Below are 27407 nucleotides of genomic sequence, written 5' to 3'. Positions count from 1 at the left end.
TCTCTGGGTTCTCTGGTTTCCTTGACATTCCAAAACATGCATGTTTGGTTAACTGGCGAATATAAACTGTCCATTGGTATGAATGTGAGTGTGAATGGTTGTTTGTCTATATGAGCCCTGCGATTGACTGGGGACCAGTACAGGGTGTACCCCACCTCTCGCCCTAAGGCTTTCTTGACCACTGTTAGTACTTTCAATTGTGAAATCATGTTAAATTTTATATTTTATACGTTATACCTCTATTTTATACCTGGAGCAAGACTAGGACAAGAAGACAATTACTATAATCACTTATTGTTTATAAAGACTACATGACAATAACGTAAGAAGAGGCCACAAAATATACATTCTATAACATACAAAGCAGATTACTAAGTCTGATCTCAACCTACAGGGTTTTTTACATTTTATACGTGGAATCAATGGGATGCTGAACGGGTCGCACCTGCAGCACCTCAACAAAGCCTTGTCCAAACCAGCAGGTTATGTCAGCTGAATCTAAAGTGAAGAAAAAGAGCTTGTCTTTGCATCGAGTCCTCCTGTAGACTGATCTAGGGTCTGCAGACAGCACGCCTCTGATGGCTGCAGTGGCTTCCTGTGAACTGTGCAGGAACTTGAACCTCGGCCGGTCACTTTCAGGCGGTCCTGCAAGGCATGAAAGTTTATGTGAGCGATGAACTGCAGGTTCCTAGTGCCGGCAGCGCTTTGGCACCCCCATACCAAGATGGTACTATCACCATGCTTGACTGTAGGTAAGACAATTATGTTTAAGCGAACGTTATTGCTCAGTGGAAATATGCTGGGCTTACCTGACTGCTCTGTGGGAAGGAATTCTGCAAGTTGCCTCTCAGCATGAGGGGTGAAGCGGACCTCCAGACTGGCAACAGGTGGCGCTCTAATCCAGCCAGCGATGGTACTGTAGGACTCCTCTCTATAGCAGGGCCGCTGGTCTTGCTCAGCTCCCTGCAGGTCCGAAGCTCTGCGCTTGCGGTCTCCGCTTCCCTGGTTGAAGTCACTTTGGCTCAGGTAGGCCTTCACTTCCTCAAGCATGGCGAGAGTGTCCCCAGGCATGGTCAAAGAATTAGGGAATTGACATCCATCTACGTTTGGAGTATCTGCTACAGACTTGACACCACTCTCTTTTACGTTTAACAGAGCTTCCGTTGGCTGGTTAGGCGACAAAGAGGTGGAATCTGATTGGTCTGCACTTGATGGACAAGACCTGCAGTCTATGCTCATTCTAGTGCAAGGAGAATCATATTCTGGGATGTAAGGTTTGACATCTAGGACTGGGGTGCCTTCGATCATGTCAATGTCTGACAGATGTAATGTGTCACCTAGAAATTAAACAACAAAGATTGTAAACTTTATTGTGCACTTTAATATGGGACGTTTAAAGGATGATAAGTACCATGAATTTTATCCAGCTTCGCAAGAGTTAAGCCTAAAGCGTTCGGTCGGTGCGGACTGCGAGTGGAGTACACGCCCACCTTCTGACCATTTAGCCTGGGTGGCTTCACTTTGGCTTTGTAACTCAAGTGCCCATTCTTGTGAAACAGAAAGATAACCCTGTAGCGGAAAGAAGCACATGTGACACACAACAAGCTATATTCATATAAACTATTTGCGTGTTTTGTGGAAAAAATACACCTCAAATGTGTGGGACATCATGTAAGCAAATTTCATGAGAATTCAAATCACATCTGAAGGATTAACTCCACTCATATGTTTTGCTTTTCTTCTGGCCATAAAACCAAAGACAAAGAGGAAACGTCCAATAATGACCATAAAATTGAAGATTAATTTCAATAGTGGTTGTGGTCTAGCGTCCTGGCTGCTAAGCACAATATGACTAAAGTGACATCATAATAAAAGAGAATATACGCCTAATGTGAAAAAACACAACTCCCATGCGCATTGATTAATATTACTCTGCACATGACATTCAGAGTTAGCGTTTTCTAAGTTTTACTATACTATACTTACACGTGAATGATGGTTACGAATGCGTAACTGTTACTGAAAATATTGTCTTGTTTTTAAATGTGAACAAACTTGAAGTCGCCCAGAGAGACATTTATGCAAAAAAGACCATGTTATAAATAAGGGGGCCTATGCAACCTACCAGACATGAGAATATTGCTCCAGTCCCAGCAGGGCATGGTCGGGATTATTGAAGACACTCTGCTTCAGTCGCAGCTCTGCTCTCGAGGGCCCGCAGACGGTGGGCTGTCTGGGTGTCCCGTTCTTCACGGAGAAACAGGAACGTATGTAACCAATGGGGACCGTCTGGATGGTTCCTGCAATGACGACAACCACAGCCCGGTCAACTCAGTGAACCACTGTCAGTGTTACCCACATCGTCCAGCTATTGTTACCGTGTTCTAACGCTGCCTGAGATGAAGCTGGTGGAGGCGGTGGCAGGGCTTTCTCAGGCTCATGGACACAAACTTTTGACACTGCAGACTGAATAGAAAGGATGTGTTTGCGATGAATTCTGGTTGCAGTGTCCAGCATCTGCCTGTTAATAGGGAGAAGGAGCATTTGTAAATGCGGTTGTCTCAAGCAACCCTGCAACCCTGACCTTTTAAATTAGTTCCAATACAAGTGTTTTAAGGTTTAATTGACAATGTCAAAGAGATCAAATCAACCCTGTATTTAACCAAGTTTATAATATTTTGGTTTGGTAGCTACAAGAGATGATCAAAATATTAAAAACTATTGTCAAACATGACTAAAACTTATTCTTACCTGTAAATACCTGTATTACCATGTAAATAAAGAGTACGATGAGTGGGTGTCTACAAACGTTTGCCTGGTGTTGTGTACATATTTTTGTATGTCATTAGATTGTAGTATTAGTTGTCACAATTTTCAATGAGAAACATGAAACAATGAAATTGTTCTGCTATGTTGTTTACAATCGTCTCGTTATGACTTTAAGTGTTTTTAAAAAGCCTACCGAAGATTCTTGATTTCCTTTCGCATCACAGACACCTGCTGTTTCAGTATATTTACATGTTCGACGCAGCAGTCACAGATAGGCCTCATTTTTTTTTACAAAACATTACTTATGGACGTATTTTCTTTTTTCTAGCATATAGCTAACGCCATACACAACATGCGATAGAGGTGACTCTTCTTCTACACCGTAAATGTTGTGCGGCGCGCTACTGCCCTCCATGGTCAATACGGGTACTGCATCAAGGGTGTGTCAATTTCTAAAACTGCTTATCACGTTTTGTCTCGTTTGGCATTGTTTCACTGATTTTTGCTATAATTTAATTCCATTATAAGGTATGCCCTAAGTTTTCAAAGCAATCAAACCGCATCCAACGTATAGCAAAAATAATTGATGAATAGATTTGTAGGACACTGCAATGTTTTTCCACCAGCAGAGGGCGGCTGTACTTTATAGAGGGTGGACGAATCAATTGATATAATCACCTATCAGTATCGGATTTGTGATTCTATCAATATCAGTTCTCTTTCATGTTTATTTTCACAAATACTTGGGTTTTTGGTGTGTTATTCATGTTGTTACTTTGCTATATATGTATTTCATGTTTTTTGTATTTACAAAGTAAGAGAATACGTTTTTTGGACAGAAGAGGGTTTAGAGGCAAAAAGCCAAAGGATTTGAATGAGACCCGATAGTAGTTGCTTTGCTCTGTTTACTTATTTTGGACTGTTTACTTTATTTTGCTTAAACAATCGTATACACAAAAAAGGGAATAATTGTATTACTTAGTTGATATGGTTCTATTTTGACTTATATTGTAAAAATGTTCACAAATAAGTTAACCACCAACATTTTCGGATGCAAAAGCAAGGAGACAAAATATAATCACAAATGAAAATGAATGTGCGTGAATGTAATTGTGCATAATCATGAGAAGACTTAAGAGGTTGCAGAGATTAACAGCATGAGTAATATTGTTTATTAGATTAAAAAAAAAAACTGCAACACATTCACTCAAATAAATCCATAGTTGAACAATTATATTGATGCATGAAATGAGTGCAATTTAAAAATACTCAGAAAAATGGGTTTCATTCAAATAAACTTAAATGTGTTGGAAGTGCCGTCTCTCTGATCTGCTCTCTCCCTCTGTGTGTGCGCGTGTGACAATGACGCTCTTTAATAGTACATTTTAGAAGTTTTTGGTGAAATCTAAGATGGTTAAAAATAACAGAACATAAAAATAACACACATATTCAGCCCAGCTGACAACATTTTAGATTTGAATATTTGAGTTAAATGTCATAAAAGCTCTCCAATGAAGTCCTTACTTTATGCGTATGTTCTTTACTGACAGCCTTTGATCCCATGACAAAAATACTTGTGTGAATGCGAAGCAAACCACACCAATGTGAACACCAAGTGTGTTTTATTCCATTTTTACCAAATTACCAAACCACACAAGTAAACGCAGCCTTAAAGAATCAAAGAGTCAGTTTCCCGGGAAATATCCTTGAGTAGATGTCAGCGAGGACAATGACGGAACTGTGAATATTTCGTTTTGTTCGGGCTCGTTATTGGATGGCGCTTCGCTCGTATCTGGAGAGAGAATAGTTGTTAATATTGAAACAGATGCACATTTTTAGACAGACATTTATGTTCAAACTGAATCACCTTCATCAGCTCTTTTATCCTGACTCGGAGATTGGACTTTAACCTGCTCCTCTTCATCATCTGGGCCTAAGTCTTCAATGACCACCTGGTCAAGGGTCTCTTTGGCTTGTGACTGTGAGGACATGAGGGTCTCCACCTGTGGAGGGATAACGGAAGAGACGCTGGCTGGTTCGGAAACAGGCGCTTGGGATTGAGTGAAGACTAGAAGAGCATCTAGAGCTAAATCTGAAGCTGGTTCAGGGGCTGGATCTGGAGCGGAAGTTGGTTCAGGAGTTAGATCCGGAGTTGGTTCACGGGCAAAATCTGACACTAGTTCAGGGGCTAGATCTGGAGCTGAAGCTGACTCTGAAACCGGTTCGGGAGCGAGATCTGGAGCTGGAGCGGTGGACTGATCTTGGCTGGGAGCTGGAGGAACTGCAGTGAAAACATCTGGAGTTGACACGAGACCCGGAGTAGTAGCGCTCGGCACCCACGGCACGTCAGAAAGGAAAGATTCTGCTTCCAGAAGGTCTGATGCTGTAGCTGGTATCGCCTCCTCTGGTTCCGGGAGCACCACCACAACAGGACCTTCCTGCATGAAAGAGCTCTGCTGAGTATCAGCAGTCTTCCTGGCCCTCCCCCTCCTTTTGGTGCCTTCAGCTCTCTGCCTTTTCCTCGGGGTCTCCAGCCTGAAAGGAGGCACCAAATGGGGGTAAGCTTCAACAACGTTGATTAAAAAAAGCTCTTTTGTGATGCCTTTGCAAAGCTAATAGTACAAAGTCCTTGACCTGGATGTGTGGCATCAATAGAGATGACTAGACCAGCGTAACCTTTGGTAGCAGCTCTTGCCCCACATTCAACAGACACCATGCAGTGATAAGCATCCAAAGTGGTGATAATGCTAAAGGCTTGTTTGAAAACCACAACCAACTTAAACATCTCCTCATTATCTAAAAAATGCTCTAAAATATTATATATATAGTAAATCTTTTTGCACTTTAAGTGAAACTAAATTTTAAAACTACTTAGCCTGAAATATACTGTACATATCAAATAGTATATTTTCAGGATTCGAACACTTCATTGAACAATATGTTTACACGGTTATACTAAACTAAAATAATTTCCATAATATTCATTTCAATGACTATTTTTTAAATGAATTATTAGTAGTAGCAACTGAGATTGGTCATGCATTATTTTTTCTATATTGTAAGATTGATGTAAAATAATGTAAAGTCAGCCTCTTACTACTTCAGCCTGAAATATACATAACAAATAGTAATTATAGTTGGGGTTATTTAACCCAATAAAGCAGTGGTTCTCAACTGGTTTGGCTGCGGGACCCACCATCACCCCTCAACGACAAGCGGTGACTCAAACAGGACTGATTGCAACACAACGTGAGCTGCAGAGGGGAGACGCTGTCCTCTCCTGTGTGTCGGAGAAACGGCACGTTAAGTCCCCACTCTTCTATGTCCTTCCCCTCTCGCTAAAGCTTGACAAAGTCGCCAGGAAACATGACATGCACCCCTTGGTGGCGTAGCAAGCAGATAGCGCAGAGAACAACACAAGGTGCGTTGACGGCCATCGTTTTTTGCCAGGGCATACTGAAAACAGCCCCGCAACCCACCAGTTGAGAATCACTGATATAAAGGCCAGCATGTTACATACTGTAGCTCTTATAGACAGTATGTATTTGAGCAAACACTAACATATCCATGAAATACATTTCAAGGAGTGTTTGCTTGTTATTATTACTAGTAGGCCCTGAAATGGCTAATGCATTTTGTTTTTTGTACACTATCAGATTTAACAAAAAAACAACCTGACCATCAGGGTACCGATGACCAAAAATTATTATATTTCTTCCTTTTTTCAAAACTCTTTTCAACCTTAAATGCACATGTCAAATATTTCAGGAATTTAAAAAAAAATAATGGCTAGTTTATTTACCGAGGTACACTGTTTTCATTCAAAAAGTACTATACTTGTAGAGAATGGAAAAAAATTGGGAAATGTTGTTGCATGTTGAATTGGGAAACATAGCGCCATCTGATGGACAATTATAAAAATACAAAATGAAGCCCAGCAGTCGTGATTGAAACCTTAATGTAAAGGATTGCATTCGTATATGCATTTTCATAGGGACATTTTTGTCACAAGGAACAAATGTCTCTTTTTGTGTAGCTTTGCCTAATTAAACACAGTGGAACATTCTAACATTGTTTTAATGAGTATCTTCTGGCAAATTTGGTCGGTGTTTATTCAAAATCCAAAAACAAAACAGTGAAAGGTCCAGACCTCATCAGAACTAAATATAGGTTACTGGACTACTACTTTGACCAATTTACCCCAAAACCCACTGGGAAGTTTTCTCCTCTGCTTCGGCTTTTCTCCTCTTGAGAAGTTCTCTGTCCCTCAGGCGGCGTCGGATCCCACCTTTGAAAAAAGAGAACCCGAACAATTTTGGTGTAGATCAGTGGTTCCCAAACTTTTTACAGTGGCGTACCCCTTCAGACATTTGAGCTGATGCCATGTATCCCTTCCCCCTGCACACCTTTTTATCTTGAAATATGAAACATAAATTGGTTGAAATATTTTATAGTAATCCCAGGTCAAAAATGTGTGTTTTACATTCAAATTTAATATGAGTACTGATAATTTTATAGCAGTCCCAGGTCAAAAATGTGCGTTTTGCATTTTCACACTTTGATAAAGTTTAATATGAGCACTGATAAATAGATAAGTAATCATCCTACATATTTTTATTCCAGTGTGATGTTGGAATCCTTCCGTTTGAATGGGTTGACTTCACTTTTTTTGGCCACTCACGATGGCTATGGTTTAAGTCTGCATGTTATTTTAAAACAAAATTGAAGGGGAAAGTTTAACAATCATGATAAAGCAGTATCCAAAGTACAAAAATACAACCAACGATAAAGCCTCATTTTCGGGGGAATCCCCACTCAGTGACACGTTTTCTGTGCGGGCATTGGAACACCAATATCAATGAAATCTTCCATATGGAATACTCTTAATGCACAAAATAATCATCAAACTTACTTGTTCGTATAATGCACACAGAGTATGAAGGTTCATTTGTTTAATACCAAAGACTGAATTTATTGCTTCTGTATTTCATGGGGTTTTAACATTCAGTTCATAAAAATTCTGTATATATATATAAATTCAGTGTAAAAAAAAAAATTCAGTGCGAATAATTTTGTTTCAAAACTCAGACTCGTGTCAGGTGACTATGCACTTTAAGCTGACTGGCTGGCCCTGACACACAATCAAGAGATTGAGTTTTAATTTCCCCAAAGTGTGAATGTCAATTTTTAACCATCAAATTTATATGCACTGAAATTTTTTATGAACTGAATTTTAAAACACTGTATTTTAGCTAACTTAATTTTTAAACTCTGTATTCTAATATAGCGAAAATGTAAAAATAATGTAATTCACAAAATTGTAATGCAAAAAAATCATACATAAATTCAGTTTCTAAGAAAAGCTTTGGTAACAAATAAATTAACCCTCATACAGAGCAATGAAGAACTTCATGCTCTGTCTCATTTTCTGCTCCGTTCTCCTTGAGCCGTGAGGAGAAATTTTGCATTTTTATTAAGGTACCCCCCATTACATTTGGTGTGCTCCACTTTGGGAAGCTGGGGTGTAGATTCTTGGTCATCCAGGTAGTGGTATGGCAATAGTTGCATCAAAGGTGACTGGACCGTTTACCTTTCAACCCAAAATAACTGAAGGCCTTATGCTCATTGAGAAACCAGGTTGTGGTCCCAACCTTGGTCGTACAATATGGGCAATGTAACACTGCAATGAATGCAATTCTTTGTTCCACAATGGAAAGCTAGAACTCATACCTTGCTCTTCTTCATTCAGGCCTTTACAGTCAGTCGCTTGTTGCGAGGTCCCCTCCATGCTGAAGTCCTGCTATGAATGAACGGGAGCTCGTCAAAAGGCGGGAGAAGCCTGCTCACACCCAATTTCAAAATTATCTGGTTAACCATTACCGCCCCGCTGCGAGAGCTCCTACAGGGTTGGTCTTATCATCGTTGCAAAGCCGGAGGAGTTGGCACCGCTCTTGACAGAGAGCTAAGTACAAGCACAATGTTACATGCGGCCCACCGTAGCAGGAAATAACAGGCTAACAAAAAAAAAATACGTGAGCAGTTCAACGTCAAAATGTGACCTTTAACCAGCCTTTGGAGAATGAGCCCACTATCAGCCAACATCAAATGGCTGGCTGAGGGTGTTGCTCAAACAGCTACTGTTACAAAAGCAATAAGGGGTTTGTTTTTAAACATTACTTATCTCTTGCACAGGGAGAACAGCTTGTTAGGGGTGTGTTCTCAAATCTTCCCACAGCACACTGAAACACTGCACATGTGCATACGTGTGTCAGAATAGGAGGCTGTCCGGCAGTGTAAACAACACTTAACTGCCAATGGCCCCTAAAGCTGCTGTATGTCAGACATGCTCAGAACTCCTATGCTTTCGAGACCTATTCCCCTTTTAATGTCGTCTAGTATTTGGCTGGCTGCAACACTTTCATTTAACCGCATGCAACACACGCACACACTCATAGGACTTTATTTGTATTATTAATCTGTATTAATGTCTCTTGTTTAATTTATTGGTACACATGTTTCTTGTGCTCTATTATTTTTCTTGTTTTCTTTTTCTTGGGAGAATGAACAGATTAAGAATTTCATTGCATAGTATAACTGCCTGTTTTACTATGCATATGACAATAAAACTCTTGAATCTTGGAAGATACTGTCCACATTCAAGTTGAATGCTTTATAGAGCAAGGTAAAGAGTTTTATATCACGTTTGTTGCAATACATTCCTCAGCGTGAGCCAATAGGCATTTTGTGCCAATCATTTTTAACCATTTTACCTGTGTTGAATGTATATAGGTCAAATTTGCGTAAATGAGCCTAAAATGGCAAAGCTACACTTAAAGTGGCACATTTGTTCCTCATGTCTAAAGATGTCCCATTGAGAACCACAGAAGTGTCACTTTTGATCCCACCTTTAAATATAGTTCAATTATGTAATAATTTAAATTTGCACTATTTGTCCACCAGACGGTGCTACTTTTTCCCCTTGAAAGCATACAAATTTTGTTTTCTGTGCCTTGCTACTGAAATAGTGTCGCTATCAACTTTGGATCATGCTTATTTTAGCTTTGGTGTGGGTTCTTTTCTGAACAAACAGTGGAGATGCATTGTTAGAAATTTGCTTGGAAAAAAACTAATCTGGCAGCAGCTGTGGTTGCCATTATTATTCTGTAAAATTAAAATTACGGTATTTCATTGTCACCTAAATCAAATTTACTGGAAATGAAAAACACAGTATGCGCTGTACAAAAACAGTAATCTGGTGGCAGCTTTGGTTGCCATTATACACTGGTATTTTGCTGTCCCTAAATAATTTTTTTTAATGTAATTAAATGTATTAATCTGTCAGGGTCACGCCTGAGACAAAAGGCACTGGTGGGCACCATGGCGTCAGGCAGCGCGGGCTTGGGCTACTTCCCAAAGACCCTGGTCAGCCAGGCCCGCGGCAAGGAAAGACACCATCTACTCCAGGAAGAGGTCCGAGCAGGCGTGAAGAGCGAGTAAGCAGGGCGGTGGGACTCCAGCAACAGGTAACGTGGACAAGCACTGCAGCGGAGGATCACCTGGACAAACATCCAGCAGGCAGATTTCCATCGGGTCCGTTCTGTCCCTGGTGCAAGTCTGTGATGTGTATGTCTATGATGCCCTGCCAAGGCCAGCTAACCTCCATGTCTGGGCGAAGAGCGAGACGCCCTCCTGCCTTGTTTGCTCGGGAAGCGGCTCTTTAGAACATCTCAGCTGCTACCCACCAGCAAACACCATCATGCTCCAAGGAAGGCAGTCCCCTTTATCAAAGCTGGAGAGAAACCCCATGTGCACTCAGTTAACAGGCCTCCTCCACACGGCCTCTGACTGGCAGCTGCAGCCGAGGTTCCCCCAACACATTGCAACAAGTCTCCGTCCAAAGATGATCATTACCTCTAAGGCTTCAAGACACCTGAATATCCAACACAAAACTGCTTTAAACATTGTGAGACTACAAACTGCAACAAAATATGCCATCTTCATTAAGCACAGTACCCATCTCAGTCCATTTTGCTGTTTCATTTAACGGAGCCTTTTTGCTGGAAATAGTGCAATGACATGACAACTAACATATTTCTGCCAACACATTGTTCACCATAGTGTTCTGTGCTAAACGTCATTGCTAACAGTGGTTGCAGGTGTCTGAAGATGAACTTCCACTGGAAAGTGTACATGTGCATTTACAGTGACAAGATTTTTTTCACAGCGAGATTCTTGCAGATGTCTGCGCCGTCGAGTCTGGTTGCTTCGCTCAGCATTTATTCCGATGAGGCGCCTGAAAAATGATAGTGTTTCTTCAGATATTGTGTCAAACTGCATTTCATTGAAAATATAAGACAAAACCAGCTTTTACTGAAAGAATCTTACCTGAGGATGAATTCAAGTGTGCATGCTACCACTTCTTGATGCTGTTGAAGAAAGGTGGGAAACAGTGTAGCAAACCCCTCACAAAAAATGTGGCCCCCTGCTTTTTGCGGTTTCATTAGAAACTTCAATGAAATTGTGTTGAATGGTGAAAATATTTTGTAGAGAAGAAGAAACTATTTTCAATCCATTATTTTCAACTTATGCTCACTTCTTGAAACGCGTCTCTACATCAGTGGCGGCTGCTGGTCATTCAAGGAGGGGAAGCTCATTTTTTTCCGGCCTACATCATAAATGTGTTTATGCAATGCAATGTGTTTATGCATTTATATGTAAATTCTAGTATCTGTCATGATGTGCAGTTTGCTAGCAGCTGGAGCTGTTGTGCGAGGCTACTGTGTGACCGGCTGTGAGTGTGAGTGTGAGTGCCGGGCCGGGGGAGAAGCTACGCAGCTGCCGCTGCTCCTTGGTGAAACAAATCGCAGAGTGACAGAAGAGTGTTGCCAAACTCAAGGGCAGTTGTTTTTAACAAGACAAAGTCGCTGGTCATCGGTAACGTCTCTGGATCAGTTCAGAACAATGGAATGAAAAACTTTCTCCGGTGGAGTTTGTACTTCAAGATCGCTGATTCGCCCATTTCACTGTCAATCAAAAAGGGATTCCACGTCCGAGCCAGCCCACTGCCCCATAGACGCTGAGCGTCCCAATGGGTGGGACAAAGCCCAGCATTTATCCAATGACAGTTTATCCAGTTTCGAGCAGTGCAACACCCCACTCTACGCTTCCCCATCAAAGTCAGTAAATGCTCAGCGTCCGACTGTGGAAAAGCGCTGTGGCGCTGTGAGGATGAATGGGAAAGAAGTTGTGTCAGTTACCTGCGATAAGTGGCTGATTGTTAACAAAAGATGAAGGTATTCTAGCGCATATTTAGTCAATGAAATGTAGACACAGCAGTACATATTTCACCACTTTTTTTTGGACATTTTAGGGGAAGCTGAGCTTCCCTTGCGGTCACTGTTTTAGATCATTTTATTCAAAAATACTCACTGGTAAGTCAGCAGCATTGACTTTCATATCACATCATCAAGCAATATAAGCAATATAATAGTGTAAACCAAGGGGTGTCCAAATATTTTGCATCGAGGGCCACATACTTAAAAATGAAAGGATGCAAGGGCCAATTTGCTATTTTGTAAAGCAACACAGGTACTGTAGATACATATTTATACATATTTCAAGAAAAAATGCATCTCAGCTTTGTGTTACAGGTGAAAAAGTGTTTTTAATTTTCCAAATATTTCACCTTTCTTGTAAAATAATCTTTGTATATTTATTTCTCATAATATTATGAGTTTATTCCCATAATCACTTTATTAATAATTTTTGCAATGGGGCCAGTAAAAAAAACAGCCACGGGCCGCAAATGGCCCCCGGGCCGCACTTTGTTGGACATCCCTGGTGTAAACATACCAAGCAGTATCAGATGAGGAGATACGTGTATGGATATTTTCCATACATCCCTAGTACATGCAATACAGTCGTCCCTTGCTATATTGCGGTTCGAATATCGCTCCCTCACTGTATCACGGTTTGTCAAAAATAAATGATCGTTTCGTGGTTGACTAGGGCCTATTATTAATGGAAAATATTGCAAGACAAGTTACATGTAGTATTCTGGTCACTAGGCATCAGTAACGTTGTGCGGCACAACGTTAGATTACATTACCTTTCACACTGTATGGAGACCGGCTACTGAGCCACCAGAGCTGAGCTGATATGCCATGGCTGAGATCGAATGGATCAAAAAAATGTTCGCCTCTCATTCTGTGTGGAAACGGTAAGTTTTTTGCTTCTTTTGTCCTTCTTCCAAACTCTGTTTGAAACACTTTCTAAAGTTTAGAATAAGTCAATCGGAGAGGTTAACTAGTTAGCTCGCAAGCTTGCTATGCTTGTGGCGGCCATCTGTTATGTCCCTGCAGTGATCCCGTAGCCTGCACAATGTGACATCAAGAAAAAATAGTAGTGTAAAAGTGACTATTGGGGTGTTATTTCATGTCTACAGGGCTCTCAATAATGTTAAAACACGTATTCTGAAAACCATAAACAGGTTTTCTATGCTCTATAATAATATACCGGTATAAAACATTCCATTTGTTAATATTGAATCCTACTGAAATTCACTTATCGCAGTCGGGTCTTTAACCATTTAGCCGCAATAAACGAGGGACGATTGTATAAGCAAAATATAAATTGTGATCTGATCCATTATAAAATATGGCATATGTATAGATATAATATACAGTGTATGTGTGTGTCTGTGTATTTAAAAGGGACGATGATGATGAATCAGTCCTGTAGTGGCCTCTGAGAAATGAGCCATGGGAAGCAACTGCCATTGCCTATATTGACATTAAGGCATCGTCATTATCAATATATCATTACAGAATCACTGGCAAAAATACATGTCCGCAGGCTGAATTACACACGTCGAAACTAAAATAAGCTCCTTCAGCATTATTATTGTTTTAGCTGGTTGCTGAATTCTGTTTTATTATGACGTGGCCCTACCTATTCAGTTGGCTAATACAAACATGGATGGAGAAAAGAGCTGATTCAGCATGTGCGTGTGCATGTGCAGTTCAGGGAAGAGTTCCCACAATGCAACAAATACTGTATGATAATGTAATTTAGTTTGGATGACTGATTAACGGTAAAGTGCTGTATTTTGACCATACATTATCATTCTGTTAAAAAAAACGGTCAGTGATGAGTCATTTGTTTACATTAATAGCCAATTCATGTTTTTAAAAATAACAGTTAAATAATGTTGAAGCCCGGCTGTAAATTTACAACAATTCTTTACAGCGTATGTCAACAAAATGGCCAGAGTTAAAAATATATACTGTATATTTGATGGGTTGTTAACTTGTTTGAAGAAGAAAAAACAGCAGGACCTCGAGAATTAGGTGGGGTTTTTTTTTATCTGACACTAAAGAAATAGAAACAATGCTTAAAAACCCATGTGTCTAATAATCAGAATAAGAAAATACTGGATCGAGCTTGCATTTAAAATTTTAAAGTAAAACGAAATATAATTCATATTTGATATACACTGTACATATTCCAGTTTAAAGTACTTTAAAGCGATTTACTTGTAGTGGATAAAAATCTAATCTAAAATTGTATTTCAGTTTTTGGGAAGCTGGTCTTTTAAGGGTTTTAAGCACAGTATAAGTCAGCCTTATGCCAAGAAGTATTGTATTTTAGTAAATTTGGATCATTTGTATTTGGGGTGTCTACTGTATAGTGCCAAGGTGCATTTTTAAGCATGACAAAACAGCGCCATCTCCTGGTTCGCTGTCCGAAGTACCAAAACACTTTATAAGCAATCAGTCTTACACAAACGTTAGGGTTCGGTGCCTTGACTTGATCCTGCACTGTACACGAAAGATAGTTATCATATTAGGTGTATAAATATTGTGATCAACACCCTATCAAATTCTGACATAAAACTATAAACTGCTTCTTTAGTAGGCTTCGATTTTGAGGGGATCTGGTCTCTCAGGAAGTATAAGGCGGGGGGGGGGGGGGGGGGCGGTAGGCCCTTCACATATATACAATGCTCTCTTTACTGCAAACCTAAAAACACCCACTTGTACTACTCTAGCAATGTGTGCACACAGCTTCAAGGCAAGAATTATGCAGTATGTCATTTATTAATCAAAATTCACACTATTGCAGAAACAGGTGCATTAGAAATTTGGTGCACAATTACTTTGTTAAATATGACATCATGTAAAGGTATTAGCAAGTCACTGTATTAGGATAACTCCTATCATGGCAATACATAATACCGCAACCCTAAAAACACACCCTTCTAGTACTCTTGCAATGTGTGCACACATGGCTTGGATGCAACATTTATGCAATATGTTGTTCAATTATCATCAAAATGCACATTATAACTGAAATAAATGCATTACTAGTTTGGAGCAAAGTCACTTTAGGTGTTAATATTGCCTTTACTGGTAATATATGATACTGCAACCCTAAAAAATATCCCGTTCTACTTGAGCAATGTGTGCACACTGAGCCTAAATGGCAAGGTTTATGCGAAAAACATAGTTTAATGACCAAAATGCACACTAACACAAGAAAAGGCATTACAGTTTCAATATTGGTGCACAATAGCAGGCACAATCACATTTTATTATGTATGGCACAGTAAAAACATTATCCAGCCATTTGCTTCAAGTCTTTCCTGGCCATATAAAATTCATTAACTGAAAAACTAAAAAAAACCTAAAAAATACACTTTCTCTCTGTGCACACTGCTGGAAGGTAGCAAGATTTGTGCAAAACGTATGGATCAAAATGCACACTAACAGAAAAAATGCATGAGAAATTTAATAGAATTGATACATAAAAGCACACACACTCAATGTACGTGTTACATATGACACAGTGTAAAGATAAACATGAGCAAGTCAGTATATTAGCTTGATATCTTTCCTGATAATACACACTGCTCTCTTTGCTGCAAAATTAAAAAAAAAAAAAAAACACCCCTTCCTTCTGTTATGTGCACACAGCTGGAAAATTTCAAGTTTTAACATAATTCGTGCACGTATATGTTAAATGTGACACATTGCAAATCTAATATTAGCTTAAGGTCTTTCCTGGTAGTGCGTAAATAAATAGTAAAGAAAATGTTATATGGGACTTCCCTAGTAGAAATGAATTGCACCACAGCAGTGCTGCCGTTGCCCCTTTAGGCGGCGATGGGCGTTTCTGGACAGAGGGGGCGCTGTTGAGCATATATTTTGTTTCAGTCCCGTTTCCCTCCATGGTTTCTCCTCTCCGACTAACTTAGCGGTGGCTCACTTCATTATACAGTCCCCTATATTCTCCCTCCGTTAGGGCATCTCTACGTTTGGACCGAAGATCCCGGAACACACACAAACAAAAACACCCAAGAGAGAGAGGAAAAGTTTGACTTCCAGCGGGAACGATGTTGATGAAAAACAGGATCCACTTGGAGCTAAGAAACAGGGCACCGTCTGAAGTGAGTCGTGCCTTTTTTTTTTAGTTTTCGGGCTAGCATTGGCTTTAGCTTAGCTTGCTACTTTCCCCCCTGCTTTGACCTGTAATGGAGACCACATGTTGTTTTTCTTCCTAAAGATACAATTTGTCGTCTTTAGTCGTGAGGGAATGGGATTTGGGTGTATCGGCGGTACACACAAGGGAGAGGAGAAAAGCTGCGTTCAATCGCTACTTTATCGGAGACGGCAATTCCTCCGCTCGTTGGCATTATTGCGGTGCTTTTAAGCCGGTTTGCAGCAGCATTTCCCCTCTTTCAGCGACGGTTCACTTCGACCTGCCAAAAACTATTGGTAAACTTGCTTTTTTGCGTTGATATCAGAGCTAAATGTGCTCCCCACGCTAGTGCATTCGCGTTGGGTACATACAGTGGGTAGCCATGTTTGCTGCTAGCATGATGTTAACCGCTCAACGAGGGCACCCTTTAAAAACACTTAAAACACCCAACGTTTCCCGGTGTGATAACATTAAGAGTTCAACGTTTGAAATGTTTGAATAGCAATTTCCATTCAGGAGTCACGTAATTATAACTATTTAGGTTACGATCACACTCGACATTGATAACATAAAAAGGCAACCGGCGACGCAGCAAATTCATCATGTTACATTCGTGCACTTGTACTTAGAACAGCGATGTATTTCCGTAATTGATTTGTTTGCAAGGCAAGTTGAGAGGGGAGTGTACGTGGAGAGCAATCCCCTGGAATAAGTCATCCTCTGCGTACAATACATACCGTTTGTCGTAATTTAACGTCATTTATACTAGTTTATAAACGTGTAATTCTTTTCGAGCTGGTGTTCAAAACACTCGATTATGGTCTTGAACGCAGCAGCCTCCCAACTTATCCTCTTCCCGCCATATTAGCGCCTCCGCCATAATGGTTTAGGCAGAAGACGAGAAAATAATAAAAATACAACAATCTTCCCATTAAACTGAACGCCATTGTATCACATTCGATGGAGTTCATCATTTAAAGTCCTGGCTTCGTTAGCCTGTGGTTTTATTATTTTTTTGAGTCAGCTTTTGGGGCGACGAGAGATCCAACACACAGCGCGTCATGCGTGGGCAGACAAAAACTCGACGCCCGCTGTTTTCATCTTACTCATGCAAAGCTTAAAACATGGATAAATGTATGTAAACAGCGAATGGTAATGCGTCAATATAGACAATGGCAATTTGCAAACATTTGTCGCTATTTGAAATGCTCAGAACGGCATACTGTTTCTCAGGAGTCGCCATGTTGTCATTCTGTCGTCTTTTGAAGGTCTGGAAGAAAGGAACGGTCTCCATCTTTGTTTTTTTCTCCCTCACTAAATTTCCGCTCTCAGTGTTGCCCCTTCGCCACTTTTACTACAAAACGTCAAAACAAATTGGCAATATGTGTCGACGACAAGGATTACTCCTTAACGACGGTTAAACCGAAAAAGAAAAAAAGGTCTGCACAAAAGGGTGTATTCGCCATCCTTTCCGTCGCTGTAGCGTGGGCTAATGGCGGCCACACAGGCTTTAACGTCTACTGCACGTTTAAAAAAGGGGGCAATGGCTGCTTGGCTGCTTAGCTTGTAGCTTGTAGCTTAGCTGACTAAAATCATCGCATGCTAAAGGGGAAGAGTCCACCGGGCTCGCCCTGTTGGCGAACAATTTATCATCCTCAGACTAAGAAGAGTGACATGGAGGTCTTTTTAACAGCCGATAGAGCCTCCATTTTTGGTGTTTTTCCAGAGAGACACTATGCTCTTTCTGACATTTTGACTACAACTTTTTTGTTGTTGTCACACACTGACTAGCGAAGTGTAAAGTTTTTAACTACTGGAACTCTTAACAATTCTCCTCTTCTGAGGTGCTTTTGAACATGTATATATCTCTATATATATATCCCTAATATAAAATGATCCTATATGTACGACAACCCCCTCTTTTTCACGATTGTTTTTGGGGGTAGGAACATCGTTTTTGGAAAACAATGTATGTTAATATTTCTTAGCTAAAACGTCAAGATAGCCTCATTTCTTTTGACGTTTTATCAGTGAGGATCCATGCTTTTTCGGACCACTTTTTTTGTCATAGTAAGTTTTTAACTATTGCAACTCTTAATATTTGTGAAGTGCTGAAAAACACACATAAACAATCCTGAGTATAAGACAACCTCCTTTTCAAGAACAAACCCTTTTGAGGGGCAAGTAGTCTAAGATGTTAAATAAGTTTTCATAGTGTTAATATTTCTTAGCTAAGGGTATGTTTTAAAAAGTGGATATAGCCTCCATTTTTGTGTGTTACCAAGGAGAACCTATGCTCTGACATTTCAACTACAATAAAACATGGCAAATTTGTGACAAAACTCAAATATTCCAAAATAAAATACTGTCTGTTAGATTGACTATGTTGGACATTTTTTATATCCTTCTATTTTTACCAGCTCAGATTTCACAAAAAGATTTGACAATGTATTTTTAAAGAGTGTTTTTGCTGTGTGACAGTGGATTTTGGTGACTAATAATCCCCTTTTTATACAGCTTGGTTATCACAATATATTATTTCAGAAAAACAAAAATATTAGTTTGTGTTCTTAATAATATGTAGTTGTCTTTAGTACATACTATACCTTGTTATTTCTATAGGTTCAATATGGTACCATCAGACACCATTTGTGTCGTCTGCAGGGCAAAGCATAACATTGTGGTGCACTTTTTCTGTATAATTCAAGAACCTCTATCTTTTTCCACTCGACAAGTGTGCTTCTAACCCCTACGCTTCATTTTCTTGCACTCATATAGCCCACAATCTTAGAACATGTCCTACACTACTACAGGTAGTTCCCAGGTTTCACGAGTTGGGTTCCTAGACTACAAGTTTTGGTGTAAATTCAATCTGATATATAAAGGACATTATTATACTTAAATTAACTCCTGCACCGTACATAACTTTAAACTAAATACAAGAATACAGTGAAAAAAATCTTACTTTTATCCCTGTGGTTGTCTTGCACACTGGGCGGCGTTACAAGGAGTGAGAGACGGGAATTGGGAGGAGGAAGTCTCAGTAATGAGACCATTATGCATCTTATGCCGTTATAGCGATCCTTTTCATGGGAGCAGGTCCTTTCACAAAATCAAAGATACCATCTTCAGCCTTCATGATGCTCGCCGCGTTTCATCAGCTTGGACCGGGGCATACAGTCAATGTTGATTTCTCCACTGAGTGCGTCTGACTACGTCTAATTTGACTTTTACTTACACTTGTACCCGCTGGCAGACGAGTGCGCCACATTGGGAGTCTTAATGATATTTTAAAATGGAGTAGTTAACTTCAAATGAACAAAAGTGACGTCCTTCCTCTCTCTGTAGCGACGCGACCACGTGTTGCCAAGTGACGTGTCGGTCGCAAACGAAATAACTCTTTGAAGTGGTTACACACGTAAGATGCAAAACTGAGGCACTTTGTGTTTTTAATGCCAATCGTCACTTCAAAGCTGTTACCGGGTGCTTTTAAATTTACAAATGGCACACAGTTTGGACCCAATTGTTATGGGTCCTTGTTTTTGTGTTTTGTTGGTCACACAGTCAGGAGATCGGGATGATCTGGGTTTGAATCTCCGTTGGGCATCTCGGTATGGAGTTTGCATGTTCTCCCTGTGCATGCTTGGGTTTTCTCCGGTTTCCTCCCACATTCCAAAAACATGCATGTTAGGTTAATTGGTGACTCTAAATTGTCCATAGGTATGAATGTGAGTGTGAATGGTTGTCTATATGTGACCTGCGATTGGCTTGCGACCAGTCGGTGTACCCCTGACGCCCTAAGTCAGCTGTGATAGGCTCCGGCATACTCGCGACCCTAGTGAGGATAAGCGGCATAGAGGATGGATGGATATTAGAAACTAATTTTACATTTTGATCACAAATCAATTGAAGCAACAAAAAAAAAATCAAGAGGGGATGTTTGGGTGCCGAAAGAGCAGAAATTCCCATTACTACGAGTGTTACTCCGCCAGTCTGATAATGTGTGTATTACTCCGCTGTTTGCACGTAATTAGGTTTGTTTTCTTTTTGCATAATGTTAATTATTAATGACAGTAAGTACTAGGGGTGTCACGAGACACTCAATTCACAAGACAGGACGATACACGAGATTGGGTCTATGACAACTTTTTAAGAAAAGTACAATGAAAAAATATAACAAATATGAGAATATATTGCAATCTACTAATTTACTTTCTACTAAATGTGCACAGAGTGAATCCTCCAAACAGGCCTGCAAAAAAATCATTTCATTTATTGTGTGGTTAATTAACTTGTATATTATTGTCCAAGGTCTAGTGCTCACGAGACAGTTTTTTTCTGAATGAGAAATCTTGCCACGTTTTAATCAAGTGAAACTTGCTTTGGGTCATTTGCTAGCAAGAGTGCCATCCATCACATTGTACTGCCTTTACACACATAACAAAGGTCTGTTTTGATTGACACTTCCAGAGCTTCATCTCATGGTTATTTTGTGTTCTGTGTCATACTGAGATACATCGTCAGTGTTAACATCTGATGACATGAATACTTCTCCAACAGCAAGTTTTGTCACCTTCTAATCATGATTTTTCTGTCTTTCAGCTACATGAACTCGTCCTAGACAACTGTCGATCGGCCGAAGGAAAAACCGAAGGCCTCACAGATGAGTTTGTCAACCTGACGTTCCTCAGTTTGATAAATGTCGGCCTAACATCAGTCTCCAACATACCAAGACTAGAAAAACTCAAAAAGGTATGGGGGCAGCAAGCTGGATGGGGACACGTGTGAAAAGCCCAAACGTCATCTTCCTATCGCTCCGTCTGTCTCTCTCTCTCTCAGTTGGAGTTGAGCGACAACAGAATCAGCGGCGGCCTGGAGGTCTTAGCATTGAAACTCCCCAACCTCACACATCTAAACCTGAGCGGCAACAAATTGAAAGAAATCAGCACTTTGGAACCATTGGTACGTACCACCTATTTCCAATTTGTCAAACTTCTTGTTTTAAGCCCCATTTTCCTGCCATTGTAAAGAGAAGTTCGCCGCTAACTTCCCCCTTTTGAGTATGTGCTATTTACGTTAGCATCTGACAGTTAGCATATTGCTCACATGTACCAAGAAGCCAGACACTTGCTCACAGTATCTCCCAAAAGTGAGTACAGTACCCCCCTGGTTTAGCGCAGTTAATTGCTTCCAGAGCCGACCGTGATAAGTTAATTTCTGCAAAGTAGGATATCTTCTTTATAAGTGAATATTTTCGTAGTTCTATTTACGACCTCCTAAATACAGTTTAACATTATTAGAGCCCTGTAGACATGAAATAACACCGTATAGTCACCTTTACTTGCATTACCCATCCATTTTCTATGCCGCGGTGGTATGCTAGAGCCTATCCCAGCCTATTGGTCGCCAGCCAATCGCAGGGCACCATTCACACTCACATTCATACCTATGGACAATTTAGAGTATCCAATGAACCTAACATGCATGTTTTTGGAATGTGGGAGGAAACCGGAGAAAACCCACGAACGCACGGGGAGAACATGCAAACTCCACACAGAGATGCCCAGCGGAGATTCCAACCCAGATCTTCCCAGTCTTCCCGTTTTTTTTTTTTGTTTGTTTGTTTGTTTTTAACCTACTAGCATGTTCTGCGGTGGCTTTTGTCTCATCAATGTACCATTGCTGACACCTACCAGTGTAGAATACTTCATACATACCACAACGTGTCTTTCAATGAATGCATTTTCTGAATGTTTTATATTTGTATTTTAGTTCATTTAGTCGTTTTTAAGCTTGAAAATGTTTAAATTCGGCCAAAACATGTACATTTTGTTTAAACATGCATATTTTTCATAGTCATAAGCCGTATGGTGATGATTTATTATATAGTTTTAATGTGTTTTTGAAAAAACGCCACAAAATTTGAACAGCGATGTCACGAGGGACGACTACACCATTCACACGTACGTATCTTCTCTTGGGACAATTAACACGATGAAGGTAAACTTGGATTTACTTCTGAGTGGTCAGTGTACAACTTTACTTTATTTACTATCAACTGAAAATTACTGTCGAAATAGCTGGCAACACAAGTAAGCAGCGAGATAATTGTCTTGCCTACAGTCAAGCGTGGTGGTGATAGCATCACGGGCTGCATGAGTGCTGCGGTTCACACATGTATTGTGACATTCTGAAGCAGAGCATGATTCCCTCATTTGGGAAACTGAGGGGTGTTTCATGTCGTGATATAGTGTGTTTGTACGTGGGCCTGGTGCTGGCATGTGTCCATCCTGACACAAGAACCAAGTCGTATCTGCTGTCGTCGTGTCCACAGAAAAAGCTGAAACACCTGAAAAGTTTGGACCTGTTCAACTGCGAAGTGACCAACCTGAATGAGTACAAGGACAGCGTCTTCAAACTCCTGCCCCAGCTCACCTACCTGGACGGCTATGACAACGAGGACAAGGAAGCCTCCGACTCTGACGGAGAGGTGGACGGAGACGGCGTGGACGACGACGACGATGAAGGTGGGGTGTGGAGGGGGGGCAAAGAATCTTGAGACCGAGAATTATTGTAGTTTACCAACTCCAACAAAATGTGTCCATTCCACTCACAGAGGGAGAGGACGAGGAAGACGAGGATGGAGAGGAGGAAGACTTTGATGAGGAAGAGGACAATGAGGAAGATGAAGAGGAGGTAGAGGGAGAAGAGGATGACGAGGAGGTCAGCGGAGAGGATGAGGTGACGTTTGGAATGATGAGAAATACTGTGCAGTTGCAGCTGGAGCTAACCTTTTTTTTATTTTCTTCCAACTTGCCACACAAGGAGGAAGACTACGGACCTCACGGGGAAGTTGATGACGACGATGAAGATGAGGAGGAAGACGATGAAGGTATTACATCATAAATAAATGAAGGCAAGCGGTGAAGATACAGTATGTGTCTTCTGATTAGTCACAGGTTGAAACACACTACTGACACCTGGCGGACTTAAATGGAATTGCAACAAGCCAAGTGTACAGGATGAACTATCAAAGCAAAGGAGGGATTTATTAACTTTTTTAACATTCTCAACTGTCATACAAGTGTAAAAATAAGTGAAAACAAACTCTTTTAATGTCTTTTTTGAATGACTTGACTGTAAAAAGAATTTAATGTAAAACAAAATAAAACTACCAACTAGTGACCCATATAGCGACTAGCCATCTTGAGGCATAACCAAAAGTTTTTCTTTTAATTTTGTCTTATATATAACAAAAATATAAACACACTTGTGGTTTTGCGCCGATTTTTCATGAGCCTTTCAAATATAGCTCATAATTCTGCCAGTCTGTGTTAGTGAGCCTTCATAATCCCCCCGCCTCACAGGTGTGGTGTAGATGCTGATTAGGCAGCACGATTATTGCACAGGTGTGCACTAGGCTGGCCACACTAAAAGGCCGCTCAAATGTGCACTTTAACTGTATTGCCTTTTAGTCTGGACAACCCAAGGCACATCTGTGCAATAATCATGCTGTCTAATTAGTATCTTGAGTGGCCTTTTAGTGTGGACAACCATAATCATGCTGTCTAATCAGTATCTTCATATAACATACCTGTGAGGTGGATGGATTATGAACGCTCACTGACAGATTTGCCTTTATATTTTTGCTGAGTGTTTACTTGGGTCAGCGTAATATGACTATTTAAGTCGACCCTCCTAAAAAAATATCTTTTACTGAGCTTAGTTTGTGTAGTAGTCTGCCTGAATTGAAAATATATGATGAAAAACTGATACATTTAGCCTGTGACATAGTTTAAATTGTTTTCTATTTTTTGTTCTTCATTTTCCACAAGCTGTTGTGGCACCAATTAAACAATAATAATTAATGTATACACACAAGAGCAAAAGTAAAATTAGTGTCATGGTTTTCGCAGAGGCAGAAACCCACAAAGGTGAAAAGAGAAAGCGAGACCCGGATGACGACGACGAGGAGGACGACGAGGAAGACGACGAGGACGAAGACGACGAGGAAGACTATTAAAAGCAAAACGAGAGCCGACCAACCACCTCCTCCTCCCCCCCTACAAACCTGAACCTCCACCCCCTCCTACAACTTGCAGCCCCCACCCTCCTTCCCCTTCCCCAGCTCTGAGCCCTGTTTTTTGGGGCAAGACTGTACTGGATGGGTGGGGTCGTGCGGAACAACCACCGCCCTCTCCCTAAAACCTACTTTTTTTCTTTTTTTTTTTTTTTTACCATCTTTTGAACTGAGTGCCCCCACCACCACCACCACCACCACCCAACAGCCCCAAGGTTCTCAGGCAGCCCACCACTCAGCATTCCACATTTTCACTGTCAAATCCCGCTTTATGTATCTCGTGTGAGGACTTTGGGATTGGTCTAGTATTGGGTCTGTGCTTTTTCCTGGTTTTGTTGGCGGAATTTATTATTTTGTTGTTGTTGTTGGGTTTGATGTTTCTTTTTTGTATTATTTTGTCTGTTTCCTTTTACCCCCTGCCCCAATCCACCCCAATAAAATTATTGCTATAGCAGCTGTGCAACCAGTGAGCCATACGTTTTTTTTTGTTTTTTCTCTCGGTGTGGCCACCTGTTGCACAAATCCAAGGTTGTAGCTACATTTTTACTTTCTGTATGACAAGAAAACAACTTTGTAAATAAAATGTTAACATTTTCTGCTTTTCTTTCATCCTGTGTTGCATTCATGTCTTCAACAGGGAGAAAAATGAGTGAAACATGCAAACAGACATTTATACAACATACAGAAAAAACTGGTCTAATGGCACGTAAGCATTTACGGCATGTTGGATTTCCCTGAGGGAGCTGATTCGACACAAACACAAAAGTAACGTGGCCTTCAGCAACGCACGCAATTCATCGCTGCCTATATTTAAAAAGACATTAACACACTTTTTTTTGTTTAAATTCAGTCATGGGCTATCTCAGTCAACACAATTTAACCTAAATTATGATGAAGTCATGTATTGTACATTTATCAACTTTAACAATCAAGTCAAACGTTGCATTGTCGGTCCTTTAAAACTGTTCATTTCAGCGTGTTTCGAGCTGTAACGACACTCCATATTGACCCTTTTTAAATCAGTAATCATTGTTTCTTCTGTAAAAGGCAACATTTCTGCTACGAGCGCCTCATGGCAGTCGCCATGACACTTTGACGTGTCACTCCGGCGACGGTACGTCATCTAATGTGTTGCGTTCATGGACGCTTACGCAAACTCGGAAAAACAATATATATGGATTAAATAAAAATTCACTTTAAATCGAAATTGTTGATTTCAGGCTTTTAACTGCAGCCGCCACAGTGTAAAATGTTGTAAATTTTCTAACGTTACATATGTAAATTAGAAGCAAAAGCAAAAAGGGAAGCAAAAATGAAACGTCTCGTTAGCCGCTTTTAAATATATATATTTTTATACAGTGACTTAAACTCAGTAAAGAAACACGTTGAGTACTATATTTAGCACTGCAACTTCCTGATTCATTTTTTTGTAGAGATGAGGATTAAAGCACACAATTGGCCTCAGCATGTACAAAAGCTGCAATTCAATTTAGATTTAAAAAATGAAAAAGTCAGTGTAAAAGCCAGAAAAAAAGCTGGAAGCACGCTGTTATAAAAAAAAAAAAGTTCAGGGATTTTCATAGTGTGAGGCACCAAAAGACTTCAGGGGTGGCACAGCAGCTTGAGAAAAATAAAGGGGGGGGGCGGCAAAACACAAAATATACTCCAGGAAATCAGGTTTTCGGGAAGCAGGGCAGGTCCCAACTGTATTAAATGTGTATATTATATATGTGCCACACTTGTAAAACCCCTGATTTGCGGTAGTTAATTTTCTGCTATATTAGCCATTTGTACTTAAATATTAAAGAAAGTAAAACAACAAACAAGACAGGATAGAAAAAAAAAATCTGTGTTTGGGTACAATCATTTTCCTTTTTCCCTTATTTCAGCTACAAAGAGTGTTTTAGTTGTAAAAAAATAAGCTACAAAGTTGCATAGCTGTGATATAAAAGAAAAAAACAGAACAGAACATAGTACGGTCGTCCCTCGTTTATCATGGTTAATTGGTTCCGGACCCGACTGCGATAACTGAATTTCCGCAAATATTCTGCAAAATATTAATAAACTGAATAATTTCATAGTTTGAGCATGGAAAACCTGTTTTTCACTTTCTTAATCCAAGTTTTAACTTTATTAGAGCCCTCAGACATCAAATAAAATCACAATAGTCACTTTTACACTCCTATTATTCTTTGTTTACATCACATTGCGTGGGCTACGGGATCACTGCAAGGACATAACAGACGGCTGCCACTAGCATAGCAAGCTACCAAGCTTACTAGTTAGCCTCTCCAATTTACTTATTCTAAACTTAAGAAAGTGTTTCAAACGGAGTGGGAAAGAAGGACAAAAAAGCCAAAAACTCACCACTTCCACACTGAATGAGAGGAGAACCTCCCCCCCCCCCCGCTCGATTTCAGCTATGGCATGTCGGCTCAGCTCTGCTGGCTCAGTAGCGAGTCTCCATGCAGTGTGAAAGGTAATGTAATCTAACATCATGTCTCATAACATTACTGATGCCTAGTGACCAGAATAAAACATGTAACTTGTCTTTCAATATTTTGTGACTAATAATAGGCCCTAGTCAACCAAGAAACAGCCATCATTTATTAATTCATTATTTTCGGAAAACCGCGCTATAATAGGGACGCGATATTCAAACCTCGATATAGCGAAGGACGACTGTAGTTTGTAAAAGCGCGTGTGTAAGAATCAGTGTCATATTTACACCAACAATATGTGTACCTTGTGTGGAACTGACTACAGGAAGAGCGTGGTTGTAGTTTAAAAAACAAAAACAAAAAAAGTGGGGGAATCAGCAAGTGTCCCAAAAAAAGTCTTAAAGTGAGTTAGGAGACTGAGAGTTTTTGATGTTCTTGATCTCCAGCTCCAGCTGCTTGATGCGCACGTCCCTCTGGTTGACAAGCTCACGCAGCCGCCGAATTTCATCCTGCTGCTTGTGGAATTTCAGACGGAGCTGTGGACATGAAAAAACAAGTCATGTGACAAATACTCCTCTTAGTCAACAAGGTTGGACGAGACGAGTGAGATATAAGTGAAATGTCGAATATGGTCATTT

At 40.3% G+C, this 27407-nt stretch overlaps 4 protein-coding genes across 19 annotated transcripts in view; 1 reads left to right on the top strand and 3 right to left on the bottom strand.

Annotated features, from left to right (window-relative positions):
* Window positions 1–282: 282 nt before the first annotated feature.
* Window positions 283–4374, bottom strand: trmo (tRNA methyltransferase O). 2 transcript variants are annotated; one of them, XM_054778515.1, is made up of 6 exons: window positions 4294–4374; window positions 2379–2521; window positions 2126–2300; window positions 1412–1569; window positions 810–1337; window positions 283–645 (listed from the first exon to the last, which is right to left on the bottom strand). In XM_054778515.1, exons 2-6 carry the CDS (start codon window positions 2515–2517, stop codon window positions 401–403), a joined length of 1245 nt encoding a protein of 414 aa, XP_054634490.1. In that variant the 5' UTR covers window positions 2518–2521; window positions 4294–4374; the 3' UTR covers window positions 283–400. The 2 variants fall into 2 exon arrangements, with proteins under 2 accessions (XP_054634490.1, XP_054634489.1); XM_054778514.1 differs by lacking the exon at window positions 4294–4374 and adding an exon at window positions 2963–3139.
* On the bottom strand, window positions 4375–18177 carry hemgn (hemogen). Of its 7 annotated transcripts, none has more exons than XM_054778520.1 (7): window positions 17472–18177; window positions 11155–11195; window positions 8650–11062; window positions 8500–8569; window positions 6970–7057; window positions 4637–5304; window positions 4375–4561 (listed from the first exon to the last, which is right to left on the bottom strand). In XM_054778520.1, the coding sequence occupies exons 4-7, from the start codon at window positions 8555–8557 to the stop codon at window positions 4455–4457; spliced, it is 921 nt and encodes a 306-aa protein (XP_054634495.1). In that variant the 5' UTR covers window positions 8558–8569; window positions 8650–11062; window positions 11155–11195; window positions 17472–18177; the 3' UTR covers window positions 4375–4454. The 7 variants fall into 7 exon arrangements, with proteins under 7 accessions (XP_054634495.1, XP_054634496.1, XP_054634493.1 ...); XM_054778521.1 differs by having other exon boundaries at window positions 8500–8566; XM_054778518.1 differs by having other exon boundaries at window positions 8500–10325; window positions 10427–11062; window positions 17472–18176.
* Window positions 15971–24754, top strand: anp32b (acidic (leucine-rich) nuclear phosphoprotein 32 family, member B). Of its 3 annotated transcripts, none has more exons than XM_054778525.1 (7): window positions 15971–16216; window positions 20851–21000; window positions 21088–21210; window positions 22583–22775; window positions 22865–22971; window positions 23074–23140; window positions 24165–24754. In XM_054778525.1, the coding sequence occupies exons 1-7, from the start codon at window positions 16163–16165 to the stop codon at window positions 24269–24271; spliced, it is 801 nt and encodes a 266-aa protein (XP_054634500.1). In that variant the 5' UTR covers window positions 15971–16162; the 3' UTR covers window positions 24272–24754. The 3 variants fall into 3 exon arrangements, with proteins under 3 accessions (XP_054634500.1, XP_054634499.1, XP_054634501.1); XM_054778524.1 differs by having other exon boundaries at window positions 15973–16216; window positions 22865–22989; XM_054778526.1 differs by lacking the exon at window positions 15971–16216 and adding an exon at window positions 17255–18318 and having other exon boundaries at window positions 22865–22989.
* The window catches only part of coro2aa (coronin 2Aa), a 50080-nt gene continuing 47184 nt past the window's right edge, over window positions 24512–27407 (bottom strand). For all 7 annotated transcript variants that reach the window (XM_054778509.1, XM_054778507.1, XM_054778510.1 and 4 more), the window contains one exon: window positions 24512–27305. In XM_054778509.1, the coding sequence (XP_054634484.1) occupies window positions 27168–27305 (138 nt within the window). In that variant the 3' untranslated portion in view covers window positions 24512–27167. The remainder of the gene's footprint in view (window positions 27306–27407) is intronic.

The sequence above is a fragment of the Dunckerocampus dactyliophorus genome, chromosome 6 (genome assembly GCF_027744805.1).
Source record: "Dunckerocampus dactyliophorus isolate RoL2022-P2 chromosome 6, RoL_Ddac_1.1, whole genome shotgun sequence".
Classification (NCBI taxonomy): Eukaryota; Metazoa; Chordata; class Actinopteri; order Syngnathiformes; family Syngnathidae; genus Dunckerocampus; species Dunckerocampus dactyliophorus.
The sequence above is the reverse complement of the archived record's forward strand: the minus strand, read 5'-3'. Positions and strand labels throughout refer to the sequence as shown.

Excerpts from the sequence above, each read along its gene's own strand:
- hemgn (XM_054778520.1), bottom strand. The coding sequence starts at position 8,557 with ATGGAGGGGACCTCGCAACAAGCGACTGACTGTAAAGGCCTGAATGAA. Across the intron at positions 7,058-8,499 it reads CCTGAATGAAGAAGAGCAAG|GTGGGATCCGACGCCGCCTG; the intron begins GTATGAGTTCTA and ends CTTTTTTCAAAG. Across the intron at positions 5,305-6,969 it reads ACTTCCCAGTGGGTTTTGGG|GCTGGAGACCCCGAGGAAAA; the intron begins GTAAATTGGTCA and ends GCCTCCTTTCAG.
- trmo (XM_054778514.1), bottom strand. The coding sequence starts at position 3,051 with ATGAGGCCTATCTGTGACTGCTGCGTCGAACATGTAAATATACTGAAA. Across the intron at positions 2,522-2,962 it reads AAGGAAATCAAGAATCTTCG|GCAGATGCTGGACACTGCAA; the intron begins GTAGGCTTTTTA and ends CCCTATTAACAG. Across the intron at positions 2,301-2,378 it reads TCAGGCAGCGTTAGAACACG|GAACCATCCAGACGGTCCCC; the intron begins GTAACAATAGCT and ends TCGTCATTGCAG.
- anp32b (XM_054778524.1), top strand. The coding sequence starts at position 16,163 with ATGTTGATGAAAAACAGGATCCACTTGGAGCTAAGAAACAGGGCACCG. Across the intron at positions 22,776-22,864 it reads GGACGACGACGACGATGAAG|AGGGAGAGGACGAGGAAGAC; the intron begins GTGGGGTGTGGA and ends TTCCACTCACAG. Across the intron at positions 23,141-24,164 it reads TGAGGAGGAAGACGATGAAG|AGGCAGAAACCCACAAAGGT; the intron begins GTATTACATCAT and ends TGGTTTTCGCAG.